Below are 17,500 nucleotides of genomic sequence, written 5' to 3'. Positions count from 1 at the left end.
AACGTTTTAATAAAGCTGACCGTAACAGACTCCGATTGGAAATCTTACAGAACCTTTTGGACACTGTTTCTAGAGGAGGTTAGTTAATTCTTGCTAGTGTGGAATGAAGGTTGGTAACTTGCAACATTCAAGTAACAAGTTCAGGATGCTCACGGCTTGATAAATGTCACTGAAAACCATAAAACTAATCGCCCTGTGTGTTAGGAGTTGAAACGTACTTGACCTGTTTTCAGTAGCTATTTTCTGCTGCTCACCGATTCCAGTTTGGTTGGAAAAAAGTCTTAAACAAGAATCATATGCGTATATTCTTGATTTTCGAGCATAAAGTAACTTACCTCTTACTCATGCTATACAATATCAACTAGCTGTGTACTACAGGAATCTTCCCTTAGAACGAGACGAAAAAAAAACTAAGTTTGTAAGGAATTTAATCTTCCCAAGTATTTATATTATTCTATGTACAAAATAGATTGACTCGTAATAGCCCATATTTTTGGTTCAGAGAATTTGATATGTAGAAGATAAATCCTTCATTATCAGTAAGGATTGACGAGACGAAACCTTTTACAATCTGGAAAATCTTTTGTAGGAAAGTCAAACAAATTGTGATTGCAAGTTTTCATGTTGTGTAATATACATTACATATCAAAATAAAATACGTTTCTTTTCCCGCGAACAATAACACGTTACGCGAAATGTAGATTCAGTAGAATAAATATTTCATAAAGAAAACAAAGCTGTTACAGTAAGTTTATCAATTTCATGTTCCTTTAAACTATAAATTGAATGACTATCTAGTTTTCCCCGATAGTTTTAATGAGACTAAGGCATCTTTCCTTGATATCTTCAAAAATTTTTATTCTTTAAAGACAGTTGTATTACTTGAAAATTGATAAGCTTATGTGGCACAAAAATTCAAGCATTTGCCTCAACACATCATCAGAATCAAAAGAGAAAAAGGTAAGGTGCCCAAGAGTATATATGAAAAAGTGTAAATCTCACTTTAATACTAAAATATTGTAGCAAACGAGATTAAATGACAATAATTTCCCATAAACAGATTCGGGTCGTCAGTCTCCTAAGTGTATGGAATCAAGCCATCAGCATCCTTGCCTATCCGATACATATTTCTGAAAAGAAAATTTAAAATTTAGTTCAATCATCAAATAGCGTCTGAGATATCACACCATTGACCCTGAGTCATACGTATGCCAATGAGTAATTCCCAGGCAACCTGTGTAGGAATCAAGTTTGACGCATTGGCATGGTGAATCTCCCTCCCTTCACTAATAATAATAATAATAATAATAATAATAATAATAATAATAATAATAATACTACTACTACTACTACTACTACTACTACTACTACTACTACTACTAATAATAATAATAATAATAATAATAATAATCTGTGCTCAAATTCTACGGTTAATACTTATATTCTATTTAATATTACAATTGATATGTATATCTAACGCAAAATGCTTCAGGTATTGATTGAGGGTAGTTGCATATTTTCATCGTTCCTTGGCTGATCTTTCTTTATATCTTACTGCTTTACATCTGTTATTTCCTTCATCTGGCTCCTCAATTCCTTCTAACATCAACGCCATAGTGCAACTGTAAGATTTTCATGAATGGTCTCACAGGCCCTGGTGATAGGCTATATGAATGCAATTCCTAACACTAATCAATATGAAAAGTTAATCTTTACATTACTCTCTTGGAATCCTCCTGTGTGAGAACCCCAGCTTCAATTTAATAAACTTTAGAAGGAAATTATAAAAAAGAGAGTGGATATGCGATGGGCAGTCCCACTTTCTGAAAGAATGTTCCGAATGCTTATGCTATAGAAATTAACAGAAACAAGGAAGTTTATAGGACTTTCTAGATCAGTCCAAATAAATAAGTAGGGGGATGAATGAGGTAACCGAACAAATAAAGAGAAATAGAAAACAAGAACGAAAATAAACATCATTACAAGTAAAATTTTTGATTTATCTGTTTAAGTGTTTAATTACTTACAAAATCTCCTTTTGACACATTTTGACATCTGTTTTCCTAGCTCATTGTGAAAATACCTTTATCAAATACATTGCAATTTGATTGGCTTTCTTGAAATTAATGAATAAGAGAAATATATGTATTGATTAATAAGAATAAACAAACCTGTGTGACTTTTTCCTTCGGCTCGTAGTAGTCATAGACGGACACTGTACCAGGTGAAGCATTGTTTACTTTCGTTTCTGTCGTCATCCCGAAGACTAGACAGGTCTGTGATGACGTCACGGCATCCAGATACAGAGATATGACTCCGTCGTCCTCCTGGAATATGAAAAATTTAGCCTTTCGAAGTCTTTTCTTTCTTCTGTTTTCCCCACTTTCAAATGCAATCTTACGTTTTCTATGAGGTCAAATCCTATTTTATTACTAATTCTGTCCATATTATTAGTCAGCCCTACTTTTCATTCTTGTTAAACATTAGATCTGGAAATCTAAATAGCAGCTTTAACATCTATGACCAGTAAAAACTGAAAGCTTAAACCTAACCAATGTCTCAAGATGGTTGGTCAAAATGAGGAATGTCTGAACAAAGAAGTCTAATCTGTTAATTATTGGCCGGAAATAGCATATGTACCATTTGATATAACTAATTAAACTGTTGACATAAAATTTCTATAGTTACTTTATCAAATATAGTGTAGAAAATAAAAGATGGACTTTTTAGAGAAATTGCATAGTGATTTTTGCAACGAATATGAAATTAAATCTAGCAGTTAATATTTAGTATTTTATCAAGGGTATTTTACTAAATAGGCTACGATCTCTGTCATTTAAGGCACGTCACTGCATGAAGTAGATATACATGAAAAGACTTTGATCCCTGTCATTACCTCGTGACGTTTTATTTTATTTTGGTCAACCAAACTCTGTAAGTCGTTGCGGACAGCTGAGAACCCCGTTTCGAGGTCTACCTCAATGACGGCCATATTAGAACTCCCATCTTGTAAAAGGTAGGAAGCGCACACCTCTATGTTGTAACTTGTGCAGCTCAGCTTAGTCGGGGTCACAGACAGCGAGAATGCTGTGCTTTCTTTCAGTTCTGGGACGTTATACCTCTGAACAAGCTGTGAAATAGTTATGATAATTATTATAATTACAGTAATAATAATAATAATGACATTATGATCAAGGAATGCACGACATGTAGATGGTATATAATATATGGAATGGAATTAGCAAAGATGGTTTTGACTTAGAAACTCGTACGAGAAATAATAGTTCTTTATGTGTGAGAAAGTTTATGTAAATATATGTAAGGTTTACTTAGAATAATGTAGACCATTTTATTTGGGATTGTGCTGGTATGGTAATAACAAATGAAAACAAATAACTTAAGGAATAGTTGGTAACGTAATAACAGAGCCTGGCTAAACAAGTAAGAGATTGTGCAAGAAATGCGTTTAATGCAAAATAGTTGAAAGTGAATATTATTCATAAAGGTTAAATGTATTTTACCAACGAATAAAAACTGATACAATCAATATACAGCAGACTTGCAGATATTTCTTTGACGATGGTATCCAATTTTGAGTTGTTATGTAAAATAACAGTATTTTGTAAAAAATATAATCCAAATAATGTAGGGTTTTGTAATGAAAGAAGTCAGAGAATAAAGAGAAATTAGTTACAAGTCTGTTGGATTATAAAGAAAGGAAAACATTGAATGAAATTTCAAGTAGTCGATATTTACGAATAATACACTATTAGTTGGTGATAGTGAGAAGCTGCAGACAATCGTGAAAGAATTTAAAAGTTATATTAGCGGGAGAGCTGCAGAGGAAATGTGAGCCAATAAATACTAATATGGATGGTGGAAGATAAAAAGGGATTTATACAGACAATTTTATGAAAGTATATGCAATTGATGATAGCAGGATGAAAGAAATATATTGAGAGGTAGGTGAAGCAAGGCAGAGCAAGTAAAAGTAAGGCATTATGCGATTGTCATATAAATTTTACTTTTACGGAGGTAAGGCGTAAATTATGTATGGAAATTAGGTGAAACACTTTGGTATATGTCTGAGAAATATTTTCCGCAAAGAGAGAATCAGACATTATAAGTTAATGTAATCAGTATATGAGAAATTAAGGGAGATTAAGAAAATACAAAAAGTATCAAATGATAAGGCAAGAGTTCAGGTGCGATCAAATTGAATGGTATAGTGTAAGTGATCGACATACAATTGCTAAACCCTATGAATAAGTCAAGGAGTATGTATCAGTTATTGTTGAAGAACACTTCTGCAAAAAGATTTCCTATTTGTATAAGCAGTAAAAGGACTAGAGGGGATATAATTGGCGTCTTGTTCTTTGCTAAACCTACTCCAAATCAAAGGACTTATATCAATAATAAGAAGCCCATATGTTCATGTAATATTCTAAGTCTCTAAACACCTACCATGACTAGAGCACAACCTTCACCCGTAGCTGTTCGGCTGACATTGAAGGGGGGATTCTGAGTGACGTCCTTGGTATTCATTAAAAGACGATTTGCGTCATTCAGAGTAAAAGTGAGTGTCTCGTTACCGGCTGAAACTCCTAGGTTCATGGTTCCTGTCGGCGATGGGTATTTCTCACTGAACGTTGCAAGGGACTGCAATCCAATGACAGTATCCTGAGGAAGAGAGTGATAGTTCTTCTTTACTAGTCTTTCTTAATGAAACTGTTCCTATTGCAAAAGCTTCCATTGGTTTACTTTTCAGCACTATGCCATTCTTCCAGAAATGATGAATACATAATGGTAGAATTTAGTAGTTTTTAACAGAAAGCTAGAAGAAACTAAGAAAGTCTCAGAAAAAAAAAATAAAATATGCTGATGCAACAGTAATATTTCAAAAAAAAGGGGGGTGGGGGGTGTTGAAAAAGTGTCACTTCCATCTTATCATTGATATTACTATTATCACTATTAGTTAAAATATAATAACATTTATGCAAAACAATACAAAAAATAGTCATTGGACTTGGAATCTATAATACTTCAGAATTGATTGTTTGTGTGATAAAACGTAAGAAGTGAGATAATGCCAAACACACAGTTGGATTAAATACAAAATGGATATTCATAGCCACAAACAGATGCAGAATTTTCCCTAACAATATCTCTAGTCCATCAACTACCTGTGTCGACACGAATCCTCCTTGGCCATTCCTGTTACTGGAAATCAACTTTGCCATCTTTGAAGCCTCTGCCACATATGCGTTCTGGTTGACCTTCATCATAGCTAAGAGAGTATATCCAGCAGTTTCCACAAGAGTCGGTTGGTTTAAAGCATCTGGATTAGTAGTTAAAGTACTATACGTTGTATCGACGAGGTTCTTTGCCCTGGTGTCAGAAGCAAGCGCCAGGGCGTAACCAATGAGGGAGTTCGCATAGGGGTCAGTTTTAGAAGATGAGGTGATGCAACTGATGGCGTTGGTGACTGGAGATGTGTCATTTACCCTTCCAGATTCCAACATTGATATCAAGACGTAAGCTGTCAGAGGTACCAGAGATTTGCCGTCTACTCCTCCCTGCAAAAAAAAAAAAAAATAAAAAAATAAAAATAAAATAAATAAATGACTAAAATAAATAGATAAAATAAAATAAAGTAAAATAAAAACACATATTTACTAGGATTTGCTCTGAGGAGTCGTTAGTGTATCTCGAGCAGTAAAGATTGACACCTAACAGTAAAACAGTTCCAACAGTAAACAGCCCAATAGAGAAAGGCTATTCATCTATGAACTGCCGAATTGGGAATGAACTCCCTAGGTGGGAATGTTCTACAGCATTAGTTGCTTCATACTTCTATACAATTATCTCATTAGAAGCATATTGAATCTACAAACAAACACGAAATTTCAATGTTCTCTTGCAGTCACTCTCTCCTCTCCAAAATGTTTTTCACATCATCAATCTAACCCTTTATAGCACATTCTATCCTAAATTCTGTCACCCATTTTCTCCACTAGACTGAACCAGCTAAGATATTCCGTTCAATTGCTGTCCTGTTATGTATCAATTCTCCCTTCACCAGAAGACACGAGCTTCACCATTTTTATATGCAACTGCATAAAATTCCCCATTTTGACTTAACAAGACTGCTGGCTTATTAATTGTACAACAGACACTTTAAAACCTTCGCCAATCTTTTACACATATTCTGCCAACCTTATTGCTTCCCCAATTCTATGATAACTCACCACACCTCATCCTACCGTCATCAGTTACAAGTGAATTTTTCTCTCATGTTCTTAAGTAGTGCACATAATATTTTACCAAGTCAAATAGGAATTATAAACCTACATGACATGGAAGACTGTGTTTAATTGTGTTACTTAATTAAGAGTTTTATATATATACATTTATATATATATATATATATATATATATATATATATATATATATATATATATATATATATATATATATATATATATGTGTGTGTGTGTGTGTGTGTGCATGTATACACACACACACACACACACACATATATATATATATATATATATATATATATATATATATATATATATATGCATGTATGTGCGTGCGCGAGTGTATGTATACATGCACACAAACACGCACACACACACGCACACACACACAAACACAAACACACACGCACACACACACAAACACACACACGCACACACACACGCACACACACACATATATATATATATATATATATATATATATATATATATATATATATATATATATATATATATACATATATACATATGTATATCTGTATATATACAGTATACATACATATATATATATATATATATATATATATATATATATATATATATATATATATATATATATATATATATATATATATATATATATATATATATAGTGTGAGTGAGTGAAGGTGTGTATGTATATGTTTCCGTGTAATGTGTCATGTGTATACAGTATGTATAAGTGTGTTCAAAAGACACGAGATTTCATGCGTTTTGAGCACAATATGTTTATGAAGTCATGTTTCGTGAAAAACTCATTCAGTACGTGCAAAATACAAAAGAAAACATAGGTTTTCTTCCCGGTCAACTAAGATTTATATTGTATATTTTGTTCCTAAACTTCCTGCAATTTATGAACATCTTTTTCATACAAAATATTAAAAAGATATAGAGTCTGGGGAAAAAATAGAATCAGTATCTTCCCTTGATCGGGATATCATCGTAAGCTGAAGTTTTTAACATTTCAAATTAGAAAGGCACTCAGTAGAGTACAGATCTCTACCACGGCAGTTTATTTCTCGTTGTGGTGGATTTTCATACACTTAAATATGAACCTACTGTAGTTTGAAACCTCTGTTATAAGGATGTCCAAACTTATGGCTGATTAAGTAATACAATTTGCTCGGCCATGACCTTGATCTTTGACCTTCCAAAGTTTAATCAGTGGTAGAGTACAGATCTCTACCACGGCAGTTTATTTCTCGTTGTGGTGGATTTTCATACACTTAAATATGAACCTACTGTAGTTTGAAACCTCTGTTATAAGGATGTCCAAACTTATGGCTGATTAAGTAATACAATTTGCTCGGCCATGACCTTGATCTTTGACCTTCCAAAGTTTAATCAGTTTCAGCTCTTTACTTAACAGTTTGAAATCCCAGCAAGTTTCATTACTTTACGATTAAAATTGCAGCCGTGTGGGTGATGACCAGAATTTGACCTTTCGCTTGACCTTAACCTTGGACTCGACCTTGACCTTTGACCTTAACATGTATTCATTGGCTTGGATTTTCATACTCTCAAAAATGAACGAATTTTTAAGCATCTGTGGCAATGATGTCCAAACTTATAGCTGATTACGTGTATTGGATACTTTGCTTAACCGTGACCTTCCAAATCAAATAATTTCCAGCTTTTTACATAATAGTTAATCCCTGCCAGATTAATTACTCTGCAATTAAAATCGTGGCCAAGAATCTATTCACAAACAAACTAAAACATTACACAAACACACAAACAGAAGATAAAACATAATCTTCCAATATCGTTGGCGGTGGTAATAAAATATAACCTCTTTCCAACTTTGTTGACGGAGGTCATTACCAGAAGATCCTTGTGGTGAACTGTTCCTTTCAGAGCAAAGCATCCATCCTTGTCTTGGAGACCCAGTAGCCAGGAAGTGCTCAGTTTGAGTTCGTCTTCATCAATCTGAAATAAGAATAATGAGAGTTAGTAATCTCCTTAGTTTGCAATAAATTCATTATTGTGAGACCTTGCGAGGAATCGAGATAACTTACTGTTATAAATCGAGCAGCTTGAGCGAATGATCTAAGGACAAAGGCTGTTAACAGAGTTGATCCTTCAGCATCGTACCTACCAAAGGCACTGTATGACCCATCATCTCTTCTGTAGGTCAATTCGCGCTGGTATCCTGAAATTATTAATTTTATAAATTTCTACCTCAAAGGAGAGTCAAAACCAAGACCTGGAAGTGAAACTCAAGGGTGCTATTAACCGAGTTCATATAGGTCATAAAGGAAGTCGGAATAAAGTTCCAACTTTTCTAATTCCTTCTGTTTAATTGGTAGGTACCGGCATTGCGTTTTCAAACGTTCTGGTGCACTACCAATGGGTGGCTAAAATTTACTCCTATTTTATTCCGGAATTTGATTGATTTCCATGACGGTTCAATTTATGAATAATCTTTTAGCCTCACCTAATCTTGAGAGTTTACTATAAAACTATTGATAAAATAGGAATTAATTCTCCCATAAGTTCCTTTTAACAATACAAGCCTTTTTTTTAATGCCTAAAGTTAATTCTTTCTTCCTTTATTCCTCTATACAATTCCGCCTCTCTTCTTTACTGGAGATATTACTTTGAAGTCTGCCGATTTTTTTTTAACTTTGAAGATGAATAAAAAAAAAAAAACTTGAATGTGCTCCACCTGCTTCCATGTAAGTCTTTGCATTTTGTTCTGCTGTTGGAGTTGACTGTCCAATGGCCTCCAAATACTGAAGGACATAAATATTTGGAGTAAAGGTCAACATATTTTGTTCCCCACATCCGTAAGGCATCCGGATCAAGTTTCCCAAGTTCTGAAAAAGAGCAAAAGTTTATTCTAGTACCAGATTATTTTCTGAGAACAAAGAACGTTTATCATCGTTTGTACTATTATTACCGATTAAACATAGGAAATTATCTGTGCCCAGAGTATGTTTTCTTCCAAAGGACAGCTGCACCAAATAAATGTTCCTTTGTAATCAACAAAGCTTCACACCGAGGCGTTTAATATTCACTCTAGAAAGGATATACAAAGACTGGAATTAGATTTAGCTGTGTACAGCCTTTAGATGATTAGATGACTTTACACCCCTAGGTCTCAGAATTAATAGCTACTAAGAATTGATGTATCTATATATACATTCTAATAATTGATGCTTTGCTCTTATGACTCTTTTAATACAGATTGAATGCTTACTAGATATACTAATAATAGCAATAAAAAAATGGCAATATAAGCTGTTTTATAGAAATGCTAGAAATACTAATAGGGGATTCACAGTACTACTATTTGTACATTTAATCTCCTCATTAACGAACGGCTTCTGTTAATGAGAATTTTTTTTGATTATTATCACAACTATGTTTTAACTACTAAGACAGTTTCTTCATATATGAATTTAGCTTACTTCGAGGGTTGGTCCCATAATATCCTTCGTAGCACTGACAAAAATCCTCTCTGAATCCGGTATGATTCCTTCCGGAGTGCTAATGAACCAAGGTTCTGGAACACCTTGAAGCTGGCCATTCACTGTTAAGTTGAAATATGAAAGAAGGTGATTTTCCACTATATTATAGATATTTCTGTAAACATATATCCTCTACATGTGTTTTTGTTCATCATTAATATCTCTTCCATACTATCACCCTCCCTGCAAAAATACAATTCTTCAGAGGATGCATGTAGTCCTAATATGTTTAAAAGACTTATCTAAAGAACCTTATTCCTTTGCCATAGTTTCTATAATTTAGGTACTCTATAGTGTATTGATCTGTTTATTTGATGATTGTTTTGACTTTATTAAATTCTTCCATATTTTTTCTATTTACATACAATCATCCCCTATTTAGCATATTGGTTTCCATGTAAAGAAGCCATGTTTAATTATTTTTATTCTTGTCCTACACATTGCTCTTAGAACTGAATAAAGAAAGAAAAATTGAGGGGTATGAATAAAGAATTGGTCTTAAGCTATAGATGATCATCAAAGGACATTTTGCATTTGATAAAAGGTAAATACTCTCACCTAAACAGAAGTAATCACTGACGACTTTCTCTTCGATCACTCCTTCAAATTTCACCCTTAAAGGTTTGATGATAGTATCACTGAAATATCAAAAGAAGGTTATAATCACTTCTATATCTAATTCTTAAAAATATCATGAAAATTTTTGAACGGTTGATGCATATATTTACCTGTCTAGGCTTTGTACCATATGTAGCCTCTCATAAATCAAAATAAAAAATCCTATGCCTGAACCAGTTGTAAGTATATAAAGGTGGGAAAAATCATACATAAAAGTTTTACAATAATTTTTTCCAAGGTTCTGTTTGAGCAATATCATTTCATGAAGCATGATTAAAAACCTCACCTTTTCTCTAGGGTCGTGGTACTACTACATTGAGTATTGAGTTTATTAACAGCAGCAGTGAATGTAAGATTAACATCTCCAACTACTAAAGGTGTTATTATAAACTCAGCCACCCTTTTGTCATTCGAGCTCACACAGAGTTCAGCCAATGTAGTAGTAGATGTGTAGTTACTGCTTTCTACAAGAGTGATTGTTACCTAAAAAGAGAAAAAAAAAATCAATTATGGAAATACAGCGTTCCCAAAGGGGAAGCAAATATTATACATCATATTGTACCCATAAGAATTTATCAAAAGATATTCCTGAACTCTGATCAAATTAGATTTACTTTTACTCTGGAAACATCTCTCTGGTAACTGCCGACTATGGGTGATCCTCCCTTCAAGGCCTCCTTTAAACTCATCACTTAAATGCAAGAAACACGGAGTATTCTTCTTTCTGAATCAAGACTGGCTAACTTGTTACTTTGATAACTGATCTACCTGTCAATAAAAGACTGGAAAGCTATAAAATCCTGTATATAATGAGTAAGAATCGAAGGATTAAGTAGGCTAGGTTTGTCTATCAGCTAAGTTATGATTGGGAAGATTTTGAATCTTACAGGCAATGTTTCATTCTGATAGTTGAAGACAGACACCAAAATTGGGATGTCTTCTCCTCGTCTTGCAGATGGAGGAAGGGTCATATCCATGAAGAACGGGGTGAAGGTGGTGATGGTTGCATAGGGACTTAGGCCTAAGCCTTTTTCTGGATGAGTGCACACCGCTTCTCCCACCCATTCTGTTATGGTGTCAGGTAACTGGAGGTCTTCTTGGTTTTGCCCGTCCTCACTGGTAGGGAGAACGATTGGAATGTTTATTGAATGGCTAACAGATCGACGGGTTATTTATCATAGACAAGAGAAAGAGAAAGGTGTTAAATATTGATAATCTATCCAGGCAGTAAAGGAATAATTAGGATAGAAATAGAGAATACACAAATGCTGTTAATTTCACAATAAGGTAATTTCAATTTCCCTCTTAGCCAAAAAATTTTGTCTTTTGAGCAAATGCAGCAATGCAAGTCCAGGCTTAAGAAGATTGAACAATCTAAGAGTGTTTACTCTTAACAGTTTTAATATTCTCCCTCCATAACTAACCCCATAACCACCATTTGCCACAACCAGGTTTCAGGGAAGTAGTCCCGAGAGTCATCTCGATTACTTCCTTCATCTGTAACATCACTACCGCCAGCCTCCCCTAGTGCAGGAGATGTTGCAGCAGCCATAGTTGGAGCAAAGGCCTCGGCATAGAAATAATCTAGATATAAATATCAGATTAATTATCTATTGGTTAAAAAATCATAAGAAAATTTACAAAATATACAATTGAGACTATAATTCATAATCTGCACATACATCCATATAGTCAGTATAATCATCATCATTTAATAACTTTTTAGATTATTATATTACCACCTGCAAAGATCATATAAAATATAGAAAGTAAACGAGAGAAAGAGCTAATCAAGTTAAAGTAACATTGTCCCCACATGGAAGAGATGAGATAATGCCTTAAACTTACTCTGACTAATTTTTTGCATAATCCTGCCAAAAATGGTTTTATTAGCCTACCGATATATGTATTGAAAAGATATTACAATGTAGGATTATTCCTGGAAATATATTATACAATACTGTATAATTAGAATTTATCAAATTGATAACATAAAACTAAGATACCTATGAATCAGAAAGATTCTTTCCAACTGAGACATATCAGATTGTCTGCTATCTGTGTTTTGTTAGAGGCTAGCGTGTAAACTGAGCTTTAATGCCACAGATACTTTTCTTATCCCAAAGTGTGACAAGAGAACTTTTTTAACCGCTGGTGAAATTGCAGATGATCTTTTGTGATATTTACTCTATGTGAAACTGTTTTCAAGTCGATATTTACCATCAATATAATTGTAATTATTGGATCGGCATGGTCTTGTCTCCACAGTAAGATCCGTCAGCACAAGCAAGCCAGTATCCTGTCCAGAAAATCGTATGTTTACAATTCTTCCACAGTTTTTGATTTGTGTAGAATATTCGTTAAAAATCATGACATATTTCATATGATAGATGAGCTAATGCCCATTTGCATTTGTTAAATCACTGTCATCAAACATTGAAAATATGATCTTATTTTAAAGGCTATGAAGAAAATACAAGCTTTGCATTTGAACCATTATTCCATGATTTATATTTGAAAATCAAAGGGTGAGATTTAATGCCTGACATTATAATTACTTAATTTTATATAGATTAGAAAACCTTCCATGATTAGGGAGCTTCCAACACACACATATAAATATACGCACACATACATACATATATATACATATATATATATATATATATATATATATATATATATATATATATATATATATATATATATATATATATATATGTACATACATATATATATATATATATATATATATATATATATATATATATATATATATATGTGTGTGTGTGTATTTATGTATATATATATATATATATATATATATATATATATATATATATATATATATATAGATATGTATATATATATATATATGTAAATAAATATATATATATATATATATATATATATATATATATATATATACATATATATATATATATATATATATATATATATATATATATATATATATATATATATATATATATATATATATATATACAAGCACATACACACACACACACACACACATATATATATATATATATATATATATATATATATATATATATATATATATATATATATATATATAATATATGTATATCTATATATATATATATACATAAATATATATATGTTTATATATATATATAAATATATATATATATATATATATATATATATATATATATATATATATATATATATATATATATATATATATATATATTCATATATATATAGATATATATATATATATATATATATATATATATATATATATATATATATATATATATGTGTGTGTGTGTGGGTGTGTGTGTGTGTTTGTGTGTGTGTGTGTGTATGTTCTAGTCCAGATATTTTTAGCAATTCCTGCAGTGGGACGTGTCTGTCAGCCACATTAAGAAGGTAACATATATATATATATATATATATATATATATATATATATATATATATATATATATATATATATATATATATATATGTGTGTGTGTGTGTGTGTGTGTGTGTGTGTTAGCGCTAGAATTGCAGGACTATTATCAAGCTAAAGAAAATAATATAAACTGAAGATTATTCATACTAATATTATTCTATACAGAGGAAGAAAAAAAACTTTTATGAAAATTTGGAGCTATCTTTGAAAAAATAAAACAAAAGACAATTTGAAATTGTTTTCATTAAAAGGAAGAGTATAAACAGTAAGTAAATTTGAATTAGGCACAAGAAATTACAGAGGAGATATAATCGTAGAATTTACTTAAAGAAACAGTCTTAATTTCATGAAAAAAAAAAAAAAAAAAACTTTCCATAAAAAGGAGCACAGATAATGGTGGAGAAGCCCATCTGGAGAAACGAAAAATGAAATAGATCATATTTTATGTGAAATAAGTAATTTAGTTAAACATGTAACAGTGATAAAATAGTTTAAGTCAAGCAACAAGAGATTGGTAAGTAGCAAAATTTTATTAGATTTAAACGAGATTAACAGAAAAGCTAATTGTAAGAAAGAAAATGAAAATTTTTGTAATAAAAAAATCTCATGAGTTCAGCTTAAAATATAAAAATAGGTACTTCCAGCTACATGATTAAGTGGAAGCAAGTAAAGATGAAAACAAACGTAATTTAACAAAACTTTAATTGGAAACAGCACAATAGATATTTGGAAAATCTCCTTAACATGATCAAGGAACGCTATCAGAAAAGACCAAAAATGTAATAAAGAAAAGATTGGAAATGTGGGTAAAATCCAAGAGTTATGAAATAGAATTAGCAGAACTATTAACAACAATAATAAAAAAAAAACTAACACGTTCGTAAACACAATCAGACCAAAACTAAAGAGAGGAGGAAGCATTAAGTTATTGAAAGGTAGAATTGGAACAGGGTGTCATGAGATATTTATATCAAAAGATGAATATGGAAATAATATCAACAAAAGATAAGAAATAATTCATCCAATAGAAATAATGAAACACCTAGGCCGATAGCTATTTTAACAGCAGGGAAAATAGAGAGGGCATTAAAAGGCATGAAAAGAGGCAAAGCAGGAGGAAAAGATGGTCTAACAATTACTATGAAAATCGATACAGGAGAATTCATAGTAGCAAAACTCACTGAAGCTTTTTATCTGTCAAACCTTTAGTAGTAATGAAAGCACTTCGAAGACAAGGAATAGATGAATTAAATGTTAGAAAACTTGAAGATATCTATAGGAAAATTACAACCACTTAAAGACTCTCATTAAGAAAGGAGTTGGACAGGGAGACCCACATCTTTCCAAAATTATTCACAGAATACCTAAAAGAAATGTTTAGAATGAAGAAATATAGGAATTAACATTTATGGGGAATACCTCAACTACCTAAAATTTGTAGATGACATAATTCTGTTTAGTGAATTATGGGAAGAATTGCAAAAGATAAGAGAAGATTTTATTAGAGAAAGCCGAAATGTAATACTAGAAATGAATATGAGTAAAACTAATATAATGATCAATAAAACGGTAGAGAGAACCAATAATTGTAATGGATGAACCTCCAGATAATGTTAATGAATAAGCGTGCTCACGATAGACAGTAAGTTTGTCCCCAGGACATAAATACGAAAGTAATAGAAGGATAAGCATTTAGAGCTTTTGGAAAACAAAATGAGAATATGAAGTGTCAAATGCGACTAACTCGAAAAAGAAAAGTATTAAATCAGAGGAGCCTACCAGTATCAATTTATGCATCAGAAACTTAGAGCCTTACTAAAGCCTTAGAAAATAAGTTAATTACAACGCGAACAACCTTGGAAATATTGTAATGGGACTATCACTAAGAGGCAGAAAATGAACAATATAGATACGAGAGGAAACTCAAGTAGAAGATATTCTGACAGGTAAGAAAAAGAAATGCACATTGGTAGGAAAGATAAACTGAATGACATATAATGGATGGACATAAAGAGCAATCGAACTAGTCCTTAGATATTGCAAAAGAAGCAGGAGAAGGAAGAAAAGTCGATGGATTGACGGGGCAAAAAATTGCTGGCATAGACTGTCATAGAAAGATCATATACAGGCACGATTGGAATGGCATGTCTAAGGTCTTCGTTTTGCAGTCGACAAGTTATGGATTATATATATATATATATATATATATATATATATATATATATATATATATATATATATATATATATATACATATATATATATGAATATATATATATGTATATATATATATATATATATATATATATATATATATATATATATATATATATATATATGTATGTACACACGCACACACACACACACACACATATATATATATATATATATATATATATATATATATATATATATATATATATATATATATATGTGTGTGTGTGTGTGTGTGTGTGTGTGTATACATATACATATATATATATATATATATATATATATATATATATATATATATATATATATATATATATATATATATATATATATATTTATATATATATGTGTGTGTGTATATGTGTGTGTGTGTGTGTGTGTTCAGGAAGGACGGATGGAGTTAGAAGAGAAGAGAAGAGGTGGGAATAATGATGACACCAAGAAAAGAAAATGCATTAAACGAGAGAATAGCTTTAAATAGTAGATTGTTATTTACAAAATTTAAATGAAAGCAATACAATATGAGTATTATAGTTTGATATTCACCAACAAATGATTCCTCTGGGGAAGACAAAGATGAATACTATGGGGAACTGTAGAGTGTAATAGATGAGATCCTAGAATGATATATAAAAATTGAAATTGGTGACTTCAATGCTAAAGTTGGAAGGAATAATCAAGGTATAGAGACTGTGGTGGGTGTTGAATGTGTTGGCGAAGATGCAACTGAAAATGGAGCACATTTCATAAGTTTCTGTTCAACAAACAATTTTGTTATTGGAGGAACTATTTTTTAGCACAAGAACATCCAAAAATATACATGGACTTCCCCATGTGGCAATTACAAAAATCAAATAAATCACATAGTCATTAATAAAGAGAGGAGAAGTCTGAGAAATGTAAGAAGCTATAGAGGGGTAGGTATTGGTAGTGATCACCAGCTCCTCATTACCACACTGAAATTACGAATGAAAGCACTAAACAGAAATGTTGATAGAATACCTAGGGTTGATACAACCAAACTTCTAGATTAAATGAACACAGAAATCTTTAAAATTGAATGTAGTAATTGATTTGCGGTATTAGAGACTTTAAGAGACAAAGAGTAGACAATTATTGAAGAATGGTGTGATAAGGACATATATCAGTCTGTTGGTAGGGAAGTATCAGGACATGCAGTTACAACAAGAAACCATAGATATGAAATGATACTTGGGATACTATAAAAAGGAGGCAGACAGAAATTAATTGTTGAAAGATTTCAAGGATGTAATAAAGATTACAAGGTAGAGCATGCTAAGAATTCCAGTATTGATAGTGAATTCAAAAGAAATGCCAGGAATGACTGGATAGAATATTCAGACAAGAAAGCAGATGCGGCTGACAAACCTATGAATTCAGGAAGTGGTTATGGCGTAAGAGTCACTCATAAAATCATATGGGG

At 31.7% G+C, this 17,500-nt stretch overlaps 1 protein-coding gene across 1 annotated transcript in view; it reads right to left on the bottom strand.

Moving 5' to 3' along the window:
- Positions 1 to 682: 682 nt before the first annotated feature.
- LOC137624738 (alpha-2-macroglobulin-like protein 1) overlaps positions 683 to 17,500 on the bottom strand; it is a 90,001-nt gene continuing 73,183 nt past the window's right edge. Inside the window, exons 16-29 of the mRNA XM_068355690.1 lie at positions 12,615 to 12,693; positions 11,819 to 11,978; positions 11,282 to 11,510; positions 10,681 to 10,877; positions 10,335 to 10,414; positions 9,717 to 9,838; positions 8,972 to 9,122; positions 8,322 to 8,455; positions 8,128 to 8,232; positions 5,184 to 5,576; positions 4,465 to 4,680; positions 2,897 to 3,130; positions 2,172 to 2,327; positions 683 to 1,130 (exon numbers count right to left, since the gene is read on the bottom strand). Of these exons, the coding sequence (XP_068211791.1) occupies positions 1,101 to 1,130; positions 2,172 to 2,327; positions 2,897 to 3,130; positions 4,465 to 4,680; positions 5,184 to 5,576; positions 8,128 to 8,232; positions 8,322 to 8,455; positions 8,972 to 9,122; positions 9,717 to 9,838; positions 10,335 to 10,414; positions 10,681 to 10,877; positions 11,282 to 11,510; positions 11,819 to 11,978; positions 12,615 to 12,693 (2,286 nt within the window). The 3' untranslated portion in view covers positions 683 to 1,100. The remainder of the gene's footprint in view (positions 1,131 to 2,171; positions 2,328 to 2,896; positions 3,131 to 4,464; positions 4,681 to 5,183; positions 5,577 to 8,127; positions 8,233 to 8,321; positions 8,456 to 8,971; positions 9,123 to 9,716; positions 9,839 to 10,334; positions 10,415 to 10,680; positions 10,878 to 11,281; positions 11,511 to 11,818; positions 11,979 to 12,614; positions 12,694 to 17,500) is intronic.

This window comes from Palaemon carinicauda, chromosome 31, assembly GCF_036898095.1.
Source record: "Palaemon carinicauda isolate YSFRI2023 chromosome 31, ASM3689809v2, whole genome shotgun sequence".
NCBI lineage: Eukaryota > Metazoa > Arthropoda > Malacostraca > Decapoda > Palaemonidae > Palaemon > Palaemon carinicauda.
The sequence above is the reverse complement of the archived record's forward strand: the minus strand, read 5'-3'. Positions and strand labels throughout refer to the sequence as shown.